General features: G+C 36.8%; 1 protein-coding gene across 5 annotated transcripts in view; it reads right to left on the reverse strand.

Annotated features, from left to right (window-relative positions):
* ASAP1 (ArfGAP with SH3 domain, ankyrin repeat and PH domain 1) overlaps nucleotides 1–18,125 on the reverse strand; it is a 115,824-nt gene that overhangs the window by 60,953 nt on the left and 36,746 nt on the right. For all 5 annotated transcript variants that reach the window (XM_088179326.1, XM_088179332.1, XM_088179321.1 and 2 more), the window contains 2 exons: nucleotides 9,919–9,991; nucleotides 964–1,109 (listed from right to left, as the gene is read on the reverse strand). In XM_088179326.1, coding sequence (XP_088035452.1) covers nucleotides 964–1,109; nucleotides 9,919–9,991 — 219 coding nt within the window. The remainder of the gene's footprint in view (nucleotides 1–963; nucleotides 1,110–9,918; nucleotides 9,992–18,125) is intronic.

Consider the following 18,125-nt stretch of genomic DNA (forward strand, 5'->3'; position numbering starts at 1 on the left):
TGCAAAAAACTTGAGTTCTAGTCCCAAATTGTCCTTAAACTGCAGTTTAATTCACATTTTAAAATAATTATTTTTAATTGTGTGCTAAATTTAAATTAAAGAAGGTCAAAAATAACCCAAAGTGACAAATCTCTAGAGGAAAGCAGAAGACTCAGTCTTGGGCAACTGTCAAAGGCAGAGAACCTTGCTACAGGGACCTTTGGTGTGATCTACAGCAGTTATGGTTGTGTTGGGGACTATAGGAAGACAAGTCTGTAATATCACTTGTACTATACACATCAAAAAGCCTGGAAATAAGCCCAACAACAAAAAAAAAAGTCACACGGAAGCCATGACTTTCTCAATATAACAGCTACAAAGCCCATGAAAAACAATTGCAGGAGAAATGTGGCTTCATTACTTTCAGTGTTCAAAGATATTTGCCATGAATGTAGTTTTATTATGTAGCTTTTAGACATAAAAGGTCTAAGACAAGCTTTAAATCACCTTCAAAAACCTCATACTTATGCAATGGATGCTTTATATATCACAGGGAGTGTAGACTGTTAACACAATTTAAACATGCTCAAATTGTTATTTTTCTTCCAAAAAGAAATGGATGTTTCTTCTCTTGTGGTAAAACAAAACAGCCATAACTAATGATATTGTATTTTTAACTAGAAAGATTTCAGGTTAAGGGATGATTTAAAATTAAAGTCCATGAGGTATTTATCACCATCAATCATCTGACTGAAGGGATGTCTCAACATTTGTATTTACTTTCTTAACTGCCAATTAACAATCAAATACAGAGTGTGTAATAACACCCTTTAGAGATCCTCTCTGCAGAAATTGTTGGTTTTGTTTTCGAAAAAAAACTGAAAGCATCTTAAAAATTATCCTTAGTCATCATGATCACACAGTTCTTGTATTAGACTTTATTTTGAAACAAGTTAAAAGCTAAGAAAGTTTGAAACTCCTCACCAGGTTCTTCAACAGTGTTGATAATTCTTTAGTAAGCGTGGAAAATTTTACAAAAGCTGTGCCAAGGTCCGGATTATCCCGACTCAAAAAATTACTTCCGAATTTATCTAGTACTTGTGCATAGTTTTCTTCATTTTGAACATGATCTGCAAAGAAAAATCAAAAGTCAGGTTTTTTGTAACCAGTCAATTATAATTTTAAGCTTATTGCAACTTAACAACAAACTAACAAACAGTACTTTGAAAAAAGCCACAAGTCAAAACGTTTACTGAAAATTAAAATAATTTTAAGCTTAAAAATAACTATTTAGCAACAAGCATATATATGCTTTTTAAATCAGCAAATTGAATTTGTAATACAGCAATGAAAAAAACTCTGTAGCTGTTGACAGTGTAATAAGATCAATAATACAACAGTGAAACAATATAAGCTTGTTTTGTAAACAACATCAGAATTTATAGCTGCCCACTACAGGAACTTTCATGCATACATGAAGTTTTCTTTTGAAATGCTGGATATTTTTACAGAACAAAAAAGTCAAAAGTATCAGATATAAACGTAAGGAGACCAAATCTGAATCTGACTGTAAGTTCAAAAGAAGAAACATCATACAAAGGTTCCCTTTTTGCCTGCTTTGCACACTGAGTTATCCCAGATAACAGAATGTTTACTGGGATGCAGCCAAAGACTCATTCCAATGTATTTAATAGCAAACTGCACAAACAGAGAGCTCAGAACCAAGATGATGCAGTTGAAGCCAGTGAAAGTGAGAAAAATCCTTGACTCAAGAATGAATTAGAAACTGTTGTATCTGAAATGTCTTTTTTGCTTCTGTTTATTTTCCTTTCTGGCATGTGTTTGCATAATTTTTGTTACTTCAATTTTAGTACCTTTAAATAGAGAATTTACCTCTACAGCCCTTTGGGAGAGACTTTATCACCTTTATGTCTCAGAGTACATTACTGGTATTAATTAAATCAATATTTCACTTTAATGGATCTCCTAGCCTTACTATATGTGCAAACCACAAACACAAAGCCACAGAGCTACAGCACAAGTTCTGTGCAATGAAAGAGAGGAAGGGAAAGAGAGAACAGTTGCCAGTAGGTACCATGGGTTTTTTTCCCCCAAAATCACCAAAGTTGTTTTTTTTATTCAAGTTTTGATATTTCCTGAGAGCATCTGAATTACAAGTTATGGCTCGAAAGACTGAAGAAAAGTTAAAAAGACATAAGTTTCAAACAAGTCTCATGAATAATGTCTCACAATGCACAAATCTATTTGGACATTAACAAACAGCTGATGAAGAGATAAACAGTTAATTCTTCCAAGGTATTGCAGATACTCAAATAACAGTGCACCAAAGCTCCAACAAAATAAATTACAAAACCTGTTAAAAAAACTACAATTCTTATTTACCAATACCAAGCCCCAAAGCTCACACATCACACCAGTCATAGTCTAAGAATCAGACATTAATACAGAGGTTTTCAAGAAGCCAAATATTTAATCATATGTTAATACAGAGTTGCAATTCAAGCTGCATGTTTTTAAGAAAATGGTTCCAAAAGCATACAGTTTTAATCAAATAGCTTAGCAATGAACTCAAGGAAACCACTGCATAAAAATAAAATATGCATTTTGTTTTGAAGTAGAAGCTTTTGCACAAATAGACACAGAGGATTTTACCCATGAAAGAGCTTCAGCTTATGCAGTCCTGAGTGAGCAAAGATCAAACATACTCAGCTGTGCTGAAGGAAAAGGAAGGATAAAGAAAGTTGGAAAGAGCCCTGCTAGATCATGGAGTCCCTGTCCTTGCTTGTGAAGCACTTTTCACACCACAGTATTTCCCAGCATTTTGATTTTAAGCACTTTGTTGTTTTATAGAGCATTTAAAAAAAATGATTTCATAAAGAAAGTGAAAAAGAGCTGAGAAGCTTGTTTCCTTTATCTGTGGAAAGGCAAAAGAAATTCCCCATCAGAAAGAGGAAGCAGATATTGTCCTAGAACAATACAGAGGAAATTCTCAAGAATTCCAGATTACAAATCACCTAAATCTAGAAATGAAGTTTTGATGGCAAAGTAAAAGGAACACTCTTTTATTTACTTCAGTAATTGCCACATACAGGCACACAAAATGCAAGTACTCTGTAAGAATAAGAAATTTTCAATTTCTACACAAGTATCAATGTCAATCTTGCAAAAGGAGATTAAATATTTCCTATTGAAGTGATAAGGCAATTCTCTACTCGACTTTAAATGCACACAGCTGCGAAATTGAATCTGCAATGTAGCATATACTAAAACACTGAATGTGAAACCTGACACGCTTAGAGCAAAGAGCATCCTTTAATGTCACTGTACGTGACTCATGTAAACTCAGAAATTACTTCCTAATGTCCTAATAGAACTTTTTTTGCATACAAGAAGCTGTAATAGGCACAACAATATTTACTTTCTTGGATACAAGTCCTCACCCAGGACTTTAATAACCCTGAGAGTGAGACAGGATCACTGACAGCCGTACATACAGGGAATAAGATTTGTCTTCCAGAAGTGAATCGTGTCTTTTCAATATTGTAAGCAACGCTCAGCACTGCGATGAAAATAGAAAATCTTCCCCAGGCAGACATCCTGCTCCTTCAGCAGCTCACTGAGGCGTGCCAGAATCCTGGAAAACTGGGGAAGGGCTCTGCACCCACTGACAAACACAGCTCCCTTCAAAGGGACCTCAGCCATCATTCCCTTCCCAGAGGGATCTGCCAAGGTCACCAGCACCTGAGCCCGTGCTGAGACCGCCACTAGAGCGTGGCAGATGTGCTCTAAGGCAGCACACTGGCCTGGAGACAGCAGTGGTGTTTTCTGAGCTGAAAGCTCTGCATCTCCTCTACACCTTCAACTCTGGGCAGCGTTCAGCACAGAATTTACCTGTGGTTTGAGAAAACTCTCCCAGCTGCCAGTGCACAGTAATGTCCCTTACATCTGAGCTCTAACATGTATACTGAGGAAGTGTGAAGTGTTAAAAGGAAATAACAGATAACTGTTATTTCTGTATATACTTCTGTTACATATATATATATATATATATATATATGTATTAATAACTGCCTCTGGAGATGCAGATTCAAGCACCTAAGGAAGGAATGGCAGCACAGCAGCTCTGCAGCAGACTTTGCTGCACAGCAGCACTTGCCAGAAGCAGCAGGGAGAACACTCTGTGCTCTGTACAGGCACAGCCTGAAGGGCTCCCAGGGCTGAATCCCACCTTGCACTGCATTCCCAGGCAGTCACCTGCTGTTTTCCATGCCTAAAGTGACCTCGTGGGAAACTTTTCCCAGGATGAACACAAAATACTTAATGAGACTCCCAGAATTTACTCTTTCACTGGAACCCACAGAATTCATTAAATACTATGTTTATTTCCCACTCAAAAATCATCAGAATTTCAGCATATGCTGAGCCTAGTGAGATTCCTGTCTACTTGTGCATATTAAGTAAGGGTACAGACATACAAATACTGTGAATAGATGTTAAAGGATAACCTTGATATGCTGAACCTACAAAACACATCACTGAAATTAAAGCCTTAAAATTTCCTTCCTCTACAACAGTTTTGTTCAGACATTACCCTGCAAACACTGAAGAACACAAGCACAAAAAAAATAAATAGCTAGCAGAAGAAAAACTCTTTTGTCACTGATTATGCCCAAAGCAATCTGAAGAATGTCTAAATTAATGAGAATTAATTCTGCATATGTGGTTAACAAAAATCATATTTCAGAATTTCAATCAATTTAAACTATTTTTAAGTTTCACTTCTAAAACAGCTTTGTTCCATGGATAGACACAGGAAAAATAACCAAGGTCAGAGCCAAGATGCATTTATGAATGAAAGATGACTCAGAAAGACTTTAGAAAAGCAAGAAAGCTGGCAAGGTTAAAATGAATGGCAGAAATTGTTTGAAATTTATAAAAAAAAAAAAAAACTTTCTCATTTCATTCTTCACAAGGCTGAAATATAATGAAAAAATAATAGAAAAAAATTATTTGACCACCACACAATTGTCTGAACTTGATAACAATAATGCCTTCTGGAATAAGAATGTTCAAGGGAAAAGTAATAAAAGCCTCTTTCCATATTTAAGAGGAAGAAGCATCTCACTGAGTCTGCAAGGTTCTCTAGATCATCACAGTCCAAGAGCACTGAGAGATAAAGCAGCCCAGAAAAGGAAATTACTTCTTTTTGCATCTCTGTTCATCATTGACATGCTTGAAGTTCTCATGGAAGAATTTTTTTCTCCTGTGCTCAGAGGATTTATACCAAATCTAATAGTAGAGGACTTAAAATCTGATAACATGAGCAATGGCAAAACACTTAGATCCACATACAAAAGAATAAAATAGTTAAGCCTATTAGCCTCTTATTTATACCAGTCTCAAAACTACAGGAAGAATGAAAAGGAAATATAATAGCTATTTTTAGCAAGCTCCAAAGTGAGCTGAGAATTCAAGTATGCACCAGCAACAATACTGCTTATATATTCCCCAGGCTATTTGTAGGAACTACAGTGCAGAACAGAATTGGTAGACGTGGATGAATACAAAATGCTGAACAATAAACACAGGTTTTATAAAAAGAAAATTTTAAATCAAAAAACATCAAGCATATAGGGAAAGGAAGTCCACATTAAATTATTGATTTCCCAAGTAGTTCTCTCTCTCACGAAAACACTGAAAGGAACGAAGCAAACTAAGAGGGATGAGCCTCACAAGGAGGAAAGGCAGGCCAAAAAAAAATATATATATGTGGAGGACAGGAAAGAATAAAGCGTTAATTTTCTCACCAGAGGGAGGTCACTAGTGAACTGGAAGTCTCTACATTCACCCACTACTTGTACAGCCTACAGCAAGAGGCTCCCACCAGGGTAGTTCCCAAGTTAGAGGAATCTCATGTTTAATGGCCAATGCATGGACATGTGCATTACAGGCAGCACAGCATAAGAGGGAAAACACTCCTAACTTTAGGGAAATTATTGAATTACTAGACATTACATGGAAAGGTTCTGGAGTTCCATCACCTTGACATTCAGTAGAAGCAAAACAAAGCTGCACTTCAGAAATTATGAAGAAACAGAGCATGCAACAGAGCAATATCAAAATATTGCCATTGTGTGCTTAAACCCTTAATATTGTGAGTAGTTCCTGTCCCTGTTGCCCAAAAGTCACTTCCCCTCTTTCCTGTTTTAGAAAAGGAAGTCTATGCTGCCATTTTGGAGAAAGAAAGAGAAAGTGAGCATGATTAAATGTGATGATAAAAAACAACCAAAAAAACTCTCAAAACCCCCTAGAACTACTGAGTTCAGAAATACTGTGAGTAATAATGGAAACAACTCAAACCTATTTCAAGAGACAATGATCCACAGAATAAAGTTTGAATTCATCCACCAAAAACTCCTCTGGCTCTACTCTAGTAAGCTTTGGCACTTCAAAGCCTCTTGAAGTGCCTAGAACTTTCATGAAGTGCTCAGAACATGCAAAGCTCCCTCAATTTCATATCAGATGAGCCATTTTGGTGGGATTGAGGCCAATGAAAGCAAGACTTGGGCAGGGACAGTCTCCTCAGGTGACTTAAGATATGAGGAACATGAAAATGCACTGGGAAACTTTGCACAGGAGAATTTAACTAGATTGATGCAGGACTGTGAATGATAAAGATCTACATTAATTCAAATTCTTTGGACAAAGTAAGTTGTAGAAGTTCATTAAGAATTATCAAACATCACAATATCATTTCTGACTCAACGTAATTCCCAGCCTTCATGTCAGTGTGAGCTGAGAAAGTGCTAAACAAAATACTTAACATACACTCCATCTTGGAACCATTTTTCTAGTTCCTCAAGCATTTGCTGTTGAACACTGGGGGAGACCATGTGGAGTGCTGATCCATCTCAGTACCTTTGGTCTTCTATGGATTTTATGTTTTTATTTCTCCATTGTGTAAACCCTTTGATTATATTTGGGAGTCATCCCAGGGAAGTAATGAAAAAGAGCTATTGAAAAATCTACAGCAAAAGTAATTGTGTGATCTACTGCTGTTACAATTCAATCCAAATCTTACAGGAAAGGAAGTCAGAACAGATTCTCCATTAAGTTCAAGCATACTTGCTGTAAGATGGGCTCCTAGTTACAGACAAAATTGGTCATGGCAGAAGTAAAGAGCAAACCAGACAGGGAGCAAGTGGTGAGAAAGAGGTGTTTGTTTGTATGTCTCACTGAATTTGATAAACAATCCTTTCCCATACAACACTTTCAGAAATTAAAATAGGGAAGGGACATTTCTAAGGGTTTTCTATGCTTTTGTGTTGGTATGTTTTCCATTTCCACAGCAGTAGCTCTAAGTGTAAACATGACAAACAGGTGAGGGAAGTAGAAGAAGAGCAGAAAGTATTTGGGTGATATTGAAGCTCTTTGTAACAGACCAGAGAACCTTGTGGTTCATAATTCAGTGCTGGAGACGAACAAACCAACACACCACAAGGCTCAGCCTTCCTGAAGAATTCAGTATGAGATACTGCATTGTGTCACTGTCACTATTCAAATGTTACTCAGAAAAAAAAAACCCAAACCAACCAAAAAAAACCCAAAAAAACCACAAACAAACAAAAAAAACACCCCAAACCCCCAAAGAGCAAACACCAAAAGCCAAACACCAAAAAACACTCAACTCAAACAAAACCCCAAAAAGTAACATACAAAAAAAACCCCAAAAAATCAAAAAAAGAAACAAAAAACTCCCCAAAACAAAAATCAAAAGAAAAAAAAGAAAAAAAACCCAAAAACCAACCAAACAAAAAACAACAACAACAAAACGAAACAAAACCAAACACAACCAGAAAACCAACAACAACAAATAACAACCACAAAGAAACAAAAAACCCCCCAACAACCCATAAAAACCTAGCTATGGCCTTTGGTTGAGTAGGAATGGGATTACTGAACTGAAAAAAGACTTTCTATCAGCCCTGAATAACTTACTCACCAGTTCAGCTGTAGATCTCAAGGAGATTACAAAGCACAGGAGTACTAAAAAAAAACCTTCTCCTACTCTAGTAATTTAAATATTGTCTTAACATCTAGCCAACAAACAAAATTCCACTTTTGAGTTCTCAAAATGTAGTTAGAGGGTTTATTTTGAAATATAAAAATAGCCACATAATACTTTTTGAATTGATACACCCCAATTCCTTTTGCAGGTTTTTCTGGCATGTTTTACTTAAATATCAACAAAATCCATTTTCATCACTGAAGTGTAAGAAAATAGCTGGTTCAACAATTTTCCTTTTACAAGGAGGCAAATGAGCTTGAGTTTTGATTCACTTCACATTTATTTTCATGAGGTTTCAAATGTATAACATATTTTTGGTACTGATTTTATTAATGTCAGTTTATCAGTTACTGCATAAACTGACTCCTGCACATAGCTTTTCATTGTAACAGAGCCTATGACAGCAGCATTCTGAAGAGGGAGCCAGAGGATTATGCATAAAGCTTTCTTGAGCCAAAAGAATTCCTACTACTACCTTTGAAACGAGGCCTGTTTAAAAAAAAAAAATAAAAAATCAGCTACTCATCTCTACACCTTTTTAACTGAGGAGCACCCAATCAAAACAATTAACCCACCTTCTATTGATTTTATTCAATGCAACTAATTCATCATATAGTACTGCCTTATTTACAGGCCTTAACAACAATATTGTTTTTATCACAAGACTCAAATGATAGCTATTTATATGTTTCAAAACAGGTAGAACACCTTTAAGCTGTTCTACACTTTCCATCAGTTTTGGAACTCAGTTTTGGAAGCTCTGTTTAAGTAAATACTCTCAAATAGAAATGCTTATTGGAGCCTCTGAATACTTCTAAAAGCATAAAACTAAATATACATGCACCAAATACTATTTTCACTTTCTATCAGGCTTCACAGTCTATTGGGAAAGCATTTATCAACAACTGAAATTACAGCTAATTCAAGCATGGTGTTAGCAAACCAACATCAATGACTGGCAAATGAGAATAGTTAAGAATCTATAAGATATTAAATATTCCAGACACTTCCATAAACACAGAAACTAACAGCACTCAAAAGTAGCTCTGTATATTGAAAATATCTGCTAAGCTGATTATTATTGTTAGGAAATTGGAACTGAGATTTTCTAAAATCCTGTATTTACAGCCAGAGGATTACTAGAAAGTGCACAGCTCTGTTGCCCTATCTGCCTTTAGCACAGTTTTTAGAACTTAAGAGAAACAGAGGCAGAAGCATTAGAGTTATAGCATTTCTAAAACCAAATTTGTATACTGATGTATTTGTTACTGCACTCAAACTGATTATCAATTCATACTCTAACCAAACAGCCTCAGATCAAAGTAACTACTACAGTGTCTTCCAGCAAGCAAAACAATTATATAACTATACTATTTTAGGTAAGAAGGGAAATACATATTTTTGATTTTAGGTAAGAAGAGAAACACCTAATGAAGGGAGAGCACATATTGACAAAACAAAACCAGATATTTTTATTTATTTACTTTTCAAACTTTTAAACAAGTTCTAAATCTTATTTCAGTTGTAAGTGCTTTCTAAAAATTCAGTTGAGAACACCTTTTTGTCATTGTTCTAGTTGAAGGTAAATGCTTGAAATACTACGACAACAGAAAAATTTACCCATGGGATTCTTCTAGAGGCCATTGAGAAGGAATATGAGGGTAAAAGAACTGAAGAGCACATTAATCTGATGTATAATCAGAAGTAAAGTAAGAAAATTTTAAGTCCAAACACTCCTAAACAGATAAGCATTTCTTATGATACACATTTAAACAGGATGAATTGCAAGACATCTCAAACTCGAAATTAGATGCTTTGGTTCTTGTGTAAAAATGAAAACAATGTCTTACCTTGCCCCGAACTATATATTGCTTTCACTGATTTTTTCACCTTCTGTAGTGCAGTTCTGTCTTGATCCAATGCCTACAATAGCAAGAAGTAAACAAACTTTAAATATTTACTTCATTGATTGCCAGAATATACTTTAACAACTAAAAAGAAAGCCACAAAATAAGTAGATTCACAGGCTGGAAAAAGCTGCAGGTACACTGATTCAGCCTTTGGGAAGGTCTGGGGTCATTCAACCCCTTCAAGATGAGTTAAAGAATTGAACTGAAAATGCTCTGACAGACTAGAACAGTACTGACAGTGCTAAAAGAAAAACACTATTTTAGTTTTGAAAAGGACAAAGCACTTATTCAAACTGCATTATATTTTGGAAAGAAAACCAAACAAACACGAAATAGCAGATTCTTCTACACTATCCCTACAGTTTCTCGTACAACTAAATTGCTTGTTAACATCTGTGGTTCTCTCACAGTAATAGTGTTTATAGACAGATTATCACACTAACCACTTGCACCAAATTCCACAACATAACTCTAAAAGTACAGCAGATGAAAAGTAGCAAATCAAAATAAAGGATTAACATCTGATTTTGTGCAACATAATGTGACTGACAGAAAAATAACAACAATAATTATAAAATATGCATTTTGAAGATTACATATTTAAGACTTTCACATTTTCTGCGATAGTTCCAAAATCCAGTATAAAATGTTATTAAGTAATGATGAATTGAGGATTAGATTCCTAATCATACACAGAAATGTTTAAATAGTTTGCTATATTTTTTCCCCAATTAGATCACAAGCAATTTCCCATCACCTAGGTAATGTTAGATCAATAATTCCAAGTTTTAATGAAGCTGGCAGTGTTTGCCATTTTATATTCACTTTCAAATCACTGGAGACTGGAGAACTTGTACTAAGAACCACTGTCAGGACAGCAGTGCAACTGAGCATGGGAGCTGGTAATGACTGCATCATTCAGGCTGCAGAGACCCTTGCACAGCCCTGTTATCCAAAAAGTTTAAACTCTGGAGCTCCTGGGGGTCTGAAGACTGGCAGAACAAGGCACAATGTCAGCTACTCCTACTTCCTCACAAAGGGACATCACCAGCAACACTGAGTGAAAACACCCTGTAAGCAGAGCCTTCGCTGTCAAATCCAAGATGGTTTTGACACTGAAAGCCTTAGAAAACCTCACAGCACTTTCCAATACCTGAAAAATGGGGTCTGCAAGACAGCTGGAGAGAGAGTTTTTACACATAGAGTGATAGGAGAAGGGGGACTGGCTTGAAACTGAGAGTAGGTTGAAATTAGGTATTAGGAAGAGATTCTTTACTGTAAGAGTGGTGAGGCACTGGCACAGGTTACCCAGAGCAGCTGTGGATGCTCCACCCCTGGAAGTGTTCAAGGCCAGGCTGGACAAGGCTTTGAGCAGCCTGGTCTACTGGAAGGTGTCCTTGCCCATGGCAGGGCTGTAGGAACTAGATGATATTTAGTTTTCCTTCCAACCTAAGGCATTCTATGAATCTATAATCGAAGAATATTCCACTGGGCATTAAGAAGCTCCAGAAAAGCACATCAGGAGCTTCAGGTCAACTACAGTGTAAAGCACTGGAGACAGTTACATGTGAGGGGTATTGTTCATTGGTAAGTTCCAAACACTGAGTGCTCCTGTGTGTGAACACTTACAGTAGAAATCCAGAGAGAAACCAATTCATACATAATGGTTCTGTTTTGAGTAGCCCAATTTTAACCTTGCAAAATGTTGTAGCTGAACAATACATGGTCATCTGTAACAAAATAAAATGGAATGTTTCTCTTCCTTGACTGGAAACAACCATTTTCTCAAATCATACAACCACTCCTGTGGCAGCTAAAACTAGAACATTTGGAACCACAAAAGCTGTAAAAATGCCTTCTGAAGCTATTTATCTCTCTTTTTTTTTTTCCATTTACAGCAGAACAATGGATTAAAACATTAAGAACTGCAAACATCATTATTTCTTTTGCTCCCCACTAAAATAGTGGGTTTGACTTGACTTATATCTTGCCAGAAAAAGTTACCATTTTTAAATGTAATAAAATATTGGGAACTCTGTGTTCCTTTCCAAGACACTGCACAGCAAGTGCTTCTCTTTGATTCCTCTGCAAATGCTGTCAAAAGCTTTTGCTACTTCCTGCTATGTCAGGCAGTTGCTATCATACATTTCTACTGAAGTTCTCTCCATCTTCAATGACCAGAAAAAAATAATGACTCACTTGTCTACTGAGAGTCTGAAAACAGGATAAGAATTTGAATCCAATATTTTGAAAGAAAGACAACGGTTAATATTGATGAGATTGAAAGATAAAACTTTGAGCTAAGGTCTAGTATTGAAGCAAATTGGACATTCAGGAGAAAGAAACAAATACAAAAACTCCAGGAAACTTTTTACTGAAGTTATCAATCTAAACGACTATGACAAGCAGACTAGAAAAATTTTCTAAATTGGATTTGCTATTGAATTAGATGCAATCACTAATGTGAGAGCAGGAGGAAAGGGAACATTCATTATTTTAAAAGAGGAATCACTGAGCAAAGCAATATACAAAGATGACATCCACAGCCTGAAGGAGCCAGTGATCTAAGTCAGAACGACATCACAGACCAATTTTGTATTTTTATATTTGCAAATACAGTTTTTATGTGAACTACTTCTTCATAGTCCAAAACTATAAATAAAACATACTTATATACAAGGTACACAAAACTTGTTATCTAGGGTTGCTTAGGTGCTTTTGGGTGTTGAGGTTTTTTTTAGTTGTTTGTTTTTCCGTTTATTTATATAATGGGAGATAGATTGTTTCCAAATATATAACATTCCTCTTAGAGATCTTTTGCTGATAATTTTTAGCTGCACTCTGCTGCAAAGGAATTAAGTTGCACTCAATGCTCAAGTCAATTATTATTCCAGAGTAATATTACCTTCTCAGCATGTTAGACAGGAACAGCCTTGCTTTCCCTAGTTAGGTGAAAACAAGCTTTTGCAGCATTCATTAATTTTCATTTCAAGTATTTAGAATACTAAATACTTTAACTGCCTGTCGTAGCAGACACCAAATCTGATCTTCCATTAAAAGTGGCATACATTTATATTATTGAAAATTGCAATGTCTTAGAGAGCCAAGGGGTTTCTGTGGCAACCTCTATGTATTCAGTGGCACTCCTTCCTACCTACTAAACTCTTCCTTATCACCACCCACTCCTTCTTGCTCTCCTTCAATGCTTCTTTCTTCATTTCCATGATACCATCTTGCCAGAGGCCTTTTTAAGTTCCACAGAAGAACATTTTCTTACTCTCTCACACATTTTGGAAAGACAAAGCATTTAAAGATTCACTGCTACACCACAGATTCACTACCTTATTAGCTGAACAAAGCTTTCTTCTTGAAAATGGTCATTCTGGAAGCTCCAAATAATGCAAAATCAGTTTTCAAAAAAGAAGAACTAAAGGGGAAAAAAGGAGAAAGAACACAAAACAACCACCATATTTAATCTGCTTAAAAAAAATAAAGCAAGGAAAGCTCCTTGCTCCTCAGTCTCACGAGATTCTCTGGCTTTGCTGAGGTTTCAGGTTGCTGCATTCACTTATATTGAAGCTTATGCTCAAGAAGAAAATCTCCTGATCATGCAACATCAGCTCTTCTAACTAATCAGTGTGGAATTCCCCACATAGCTACCCCAGAAAAAATTTCACCTTCCTGCTAAAATATGGCTGCTTTAACCTAGCCTGCCTTTTCAAACCACCAACCTGGTTCAAACCTGCACTGCTGAAGAAAGCAGAATCCTTGCTCCCTCACCCCAGAGCACTCATGGTGGCTACACAGTGATCCAGCTCAGGAGCTGCTGTGCTGACAACAGTCCTGTGAAAGCTCCTTCTGAGCACTAAGGATTTAGCTCACCTTCCATCAGTGCAGTACACACTGATAGATATTTGAACTTACAGTTACCATCTCACATTCAGAGAAGGTGCCTCCTCCCTCCTAAGATGTAATAGGTACACTGGTACCTATTCATACCAGTGAATGGAAAACTTGTCCACCTGAGGATATAAAACCAAATTAATTTTGGGCTGGAGACAAGGTGAGTCCTCCCAGTGGATCATTTCATTGATGTAGATCACCAGGTATCTGCACGTGCACTTTTACCAGCCTACCACAGCACACAGATCAGGGCCAGGTCAGAAGCAGAGTATGCTGACATTCCCTAACCCACACCAGTCCTCTCTGCTGCACATTTTCCACTGCTGTTCACACTGACAGACACTGCTTTTGCCTCGCCTCAACCCTCAAGAGCCTGATCTCTTCTCAGTGAAAGTATGTCTATTTTGGGACCATGCTCTGTTTAAATAGCCTCTAAATTTTAAGCCAGAAATTATACTACAATGTAGTGTGGAAAATGGTAGATTCTGGTTTGCCATCTGTCTCTGAGGTAGTAAAAACTGGCAGGATCATATTTAGATAAAACACTAATTGTTTATTTAAAACCTTGTGTCTTTTTATTCTGTATAGATATGTATATATTTATGGGCATGTGTGTGCATAAATACTTACATTAGAGAGCATTAGCAAGTGCCCCTGCTCATGGCAGGGATGTTGGAACTAGATGAACTTTAAGGTCCCTTCCAACCCAAACCATTCTGCAATTCTGTATTTGTCCTGATGTGTTTGTACACAAAAGTCTACATACTATAACCATACTTATGAAAATTTGAGGTGCTTATTGCTAATACATATGAAAATCGTGGTTTAAAAAATACATAAAACTTTCTTTCCAGATTAACACAAAATTACCATCCAGAAACCAATCACAAAAGTGCTTTCACACAACTTTAGCTTTTCTAGCAATCAGCACTCATCCAGAGGCACACATTTGCACAAATGATGCTACTGCCCATTGAGCTCGCTAAAGTACTAAAACATCAAATACATTTTGTGTACCTTGCAAACCTTTATAATTTGAAGAGAGGTAAAAAAACCCCACTAATTTCTGTTTCAGCCTTACAATAACAAAAGAAAAAAGTGGCTGAAGACACCGATGATCTCATTAATATGTTAGTATATATTACTGAATATTATTAATCCCATAGTAGATTATTATCCAAAGGAGATGCATTTTCCAACTAGAACAAAACACTCATGCTTGTATCAGAGGAAGTTTAGAAATTGACATCATTTTTAGGAGATTTGCCCTAAAAGATTCCATATCCTACCACTACTAGAACCCGCCCACAAAAACAATATACCAGAGAAGAAATGCTTTAAACCATTATAATATTTTGCACAAGACAAACCCTTGAAGGCATTTAGAGCGTGCGCAACCTATGTACTCATCAACTTCCCTCCATGTACTTTAAGAAATTATTTTCTTAATTAAAAAAGTAATCTATGTGAAATATAAAAATATTTGAGGTTATACACACAAATGCGTGCAATGAATGCCTGGGAGTCATGTGCCTGTATTGTCAGATGCAAGAATAATTATTTCATGGAACACACACGGATGATTCATCAGCTTCAAGGGACTAAATGCAGTAAATCTTTCACTTACCAATTTACACAGTTCTCTAACCCTGGCACAGAAGTTACTGCTGGCTATGCTATAAAGCATGCTTGCCCTCTGCTCAAGTCCCAGTTACAGGACCCATGGAATGAAGTAGAGCAATAGCACCTTACAAAGTTATGGCTGTTCAGCAGCAGTATCAGCTTCCCTCACAATAGAATCCAGACTTAATTGGATGTACAATAAACACAGACTAGACAACTAGTAAGTTATGGCATGCCACTGAAATTGCAACAACACAAACCCCTATAATTGCCACAGCGAAATTAAACTCAAAAGTGAAGATTAGCATTGCTCTCCTGTATCTCACTCATTCAGAAATGAGAAGACTTCCAAACCCATTTGATTCTGAACACAGACAAGTGACTCAAACCACCCTTCCTGTCCTTCCTTCTCCACTCAATTTATACTGCTCCTGCCAGTCACCAGAATGAAAAGTGTTTCCAACTGTTGGTCTCAGCACGTCTATACGACAAAAATAGAGGTGTTAGTGTTAAGAAGTTTCTAGAGACCTCTTTGTGTAAAAGGTGGCTATAGAAAGGTCCAGCTTGAACATGTCCTGAATTACTTCAGAAAACCAAAGAGTACCAATGAAAGGAAGCAAACCAAAGCAACACATCAAGAAGCACTTATCACCACAATAACTGATGCCATCATCATTTCATACATCACCATTTACCAGCTGCTCCCAAAAGAAGACCAACTAAAATAACATCATTTTAAAAACCTTGTCTTTTCTCTGGAAATTTCAAGTTCAAGTGTTTTAAGCAAAACCTAATATAGAAAAACATTCAGTGATCAAACTGAGTAAATACATTTTTCCTGAAAGTATTTTTTCAGGTAGTATCAAAATTTAACATAGATCCCATCAGTTGAACTTTCCTCACATGTTCTTAGCTACATGGGTCTGATGAAATTCAACAATCTCTCCAAACTCCAGCTATGTGACCAACCTCCAGTGCTGTGAAGGTCACAATAGATGAGCCAGCTCATTTGTGTGGGCTCTTAAAAAACTGCAAAAATGTTAGCCACTTAATTATTCTCCAAGTATTACTCAAACAGAAGCACAGTAGATATTGCTTGTAAAAGTGCAGTATTGCTAATTGTAATTTGTTTGACAAATGGATCCTTCTTTGCAACCAGGCTCCTACCCAGCAGCCTTTTCTGTAAGAGCAAGAATGTAGACACTAGTCACTATCTATGTATGATCACTTCTGCATAAAATGAAGTTAGCATCACAATTTTCTAATGAGCAATGTGTGGATGTTGGATTTTGTGCACGCTCTGACACACCTGGGAAAGCTTAACAATATTTTGGGCAGTTTCTTCCTTTAAGTTCTCAGTTGAGTTATACAATACTTCTGAGTTTAACTTATTTTGTGCACAAGGTATATTTAGAGATATCTCAAAAATAAGCTAAGAGATTTGTTTCCAGGAGTGTTGATGACACTGATCAGATTTCTTCTCTCATTTCTGTTGTGTGGGAGATGTTGAAAAGCCCACAGTTAGTGACAACACTTGAAACCATCCCGTGACAGTTTCCCCCACAGGCTCTAAACCAGCTTCACTGGGTAGAAACTAATCGTGGTGATAAATATCAGAGAATCAGAGAATGGTTTGGGTTGGAAAACATCATCTAGTCCCAACGTTCCTGACATGGGAAGGGACATGTTTCACTTGAGCAGGTTGCTCAAAGCCCCATCCAACCTGGCATTGAAATCTTCAAGGGATAAGGCATCCACAGCTTCTCTGGACACAATGGGACATCCACAACTACTTAGTGACAATATTCTTATCTTTATACTGGCAACAACACACCTTGAACTAGCTACATCTCCTGGAACAGCTATCAATCACTATGTACAAATCCACTCCTTCAACCAGCAGTAGTAAAGCAGAACAGTACGGAGACCTAGATCAGCAAAACCAGTGAAAAAACCTTCCCAGTTTAAATTTCACTGCAGCACAACTTTCAACAGATGTGCTAACAGACATACGGCTATTAAAAGTGTGATTCTTAGCAATCTGAATTGGAAAAAAGCACAGAAGCCTCTGGAAAGTTACTCCCCCCACCATATCAGGCTGAAAATTTCACTAACAGGACAGCTCTTCAGGTGCAGCACCAGAGTTAAATACTACAAAATATTTTTGTCCCCTGTTAACTCTTTTCCTTTTTTGTTCTCTGAAGTCAAGAAATATTTTGCAGCAGGCTCTGCATTTAAGCTGTTATCCCTGTAACTCACAGACATTTTCTACTCAGGGAGGGAAGAGGCACTTGATCAGGACTAGTTATTCTTCCTGGCAGCAAAGCTCTTCAAATATTGTATACAGTTTCTGTGAATGCTACAAAAGTTAAAAGTGATGCCGAGGAATAAATGCAGCCTCTCCATTAGTGCTGCAGGCACACAGCACACTCACATCTCATAACTCCATAAATTCCAATCCCAAGTGGCATTGTTGGGGTCTTCTACAAGCCATTACTACTACTATTAGGTATCCTTTTAAGAAAAAGTAATTGCCCTAGCTGAGGTGAGGCAACGAGCATGATTCCTTACTTGAGAACAGTAACAACTCATGCTCCTTCTCTCCTAACTCCTGACAAAAT

This window comes from Sturnus vulgaris, chromosome 1, assembly GCF_052056855.1.
Source record: "Sturnus vulgaris isolate bStuVul1 chromosome 1, bStuVul1.hap1, whole genome shotgun sequence".
NCBI classification, from domain to species: domain Eukaryota; kingdom Metazoa; phylum Chordata; class Aves; order Passeriformes; family Sturnidae; genus Sturnus; species Sturnus vulgaris.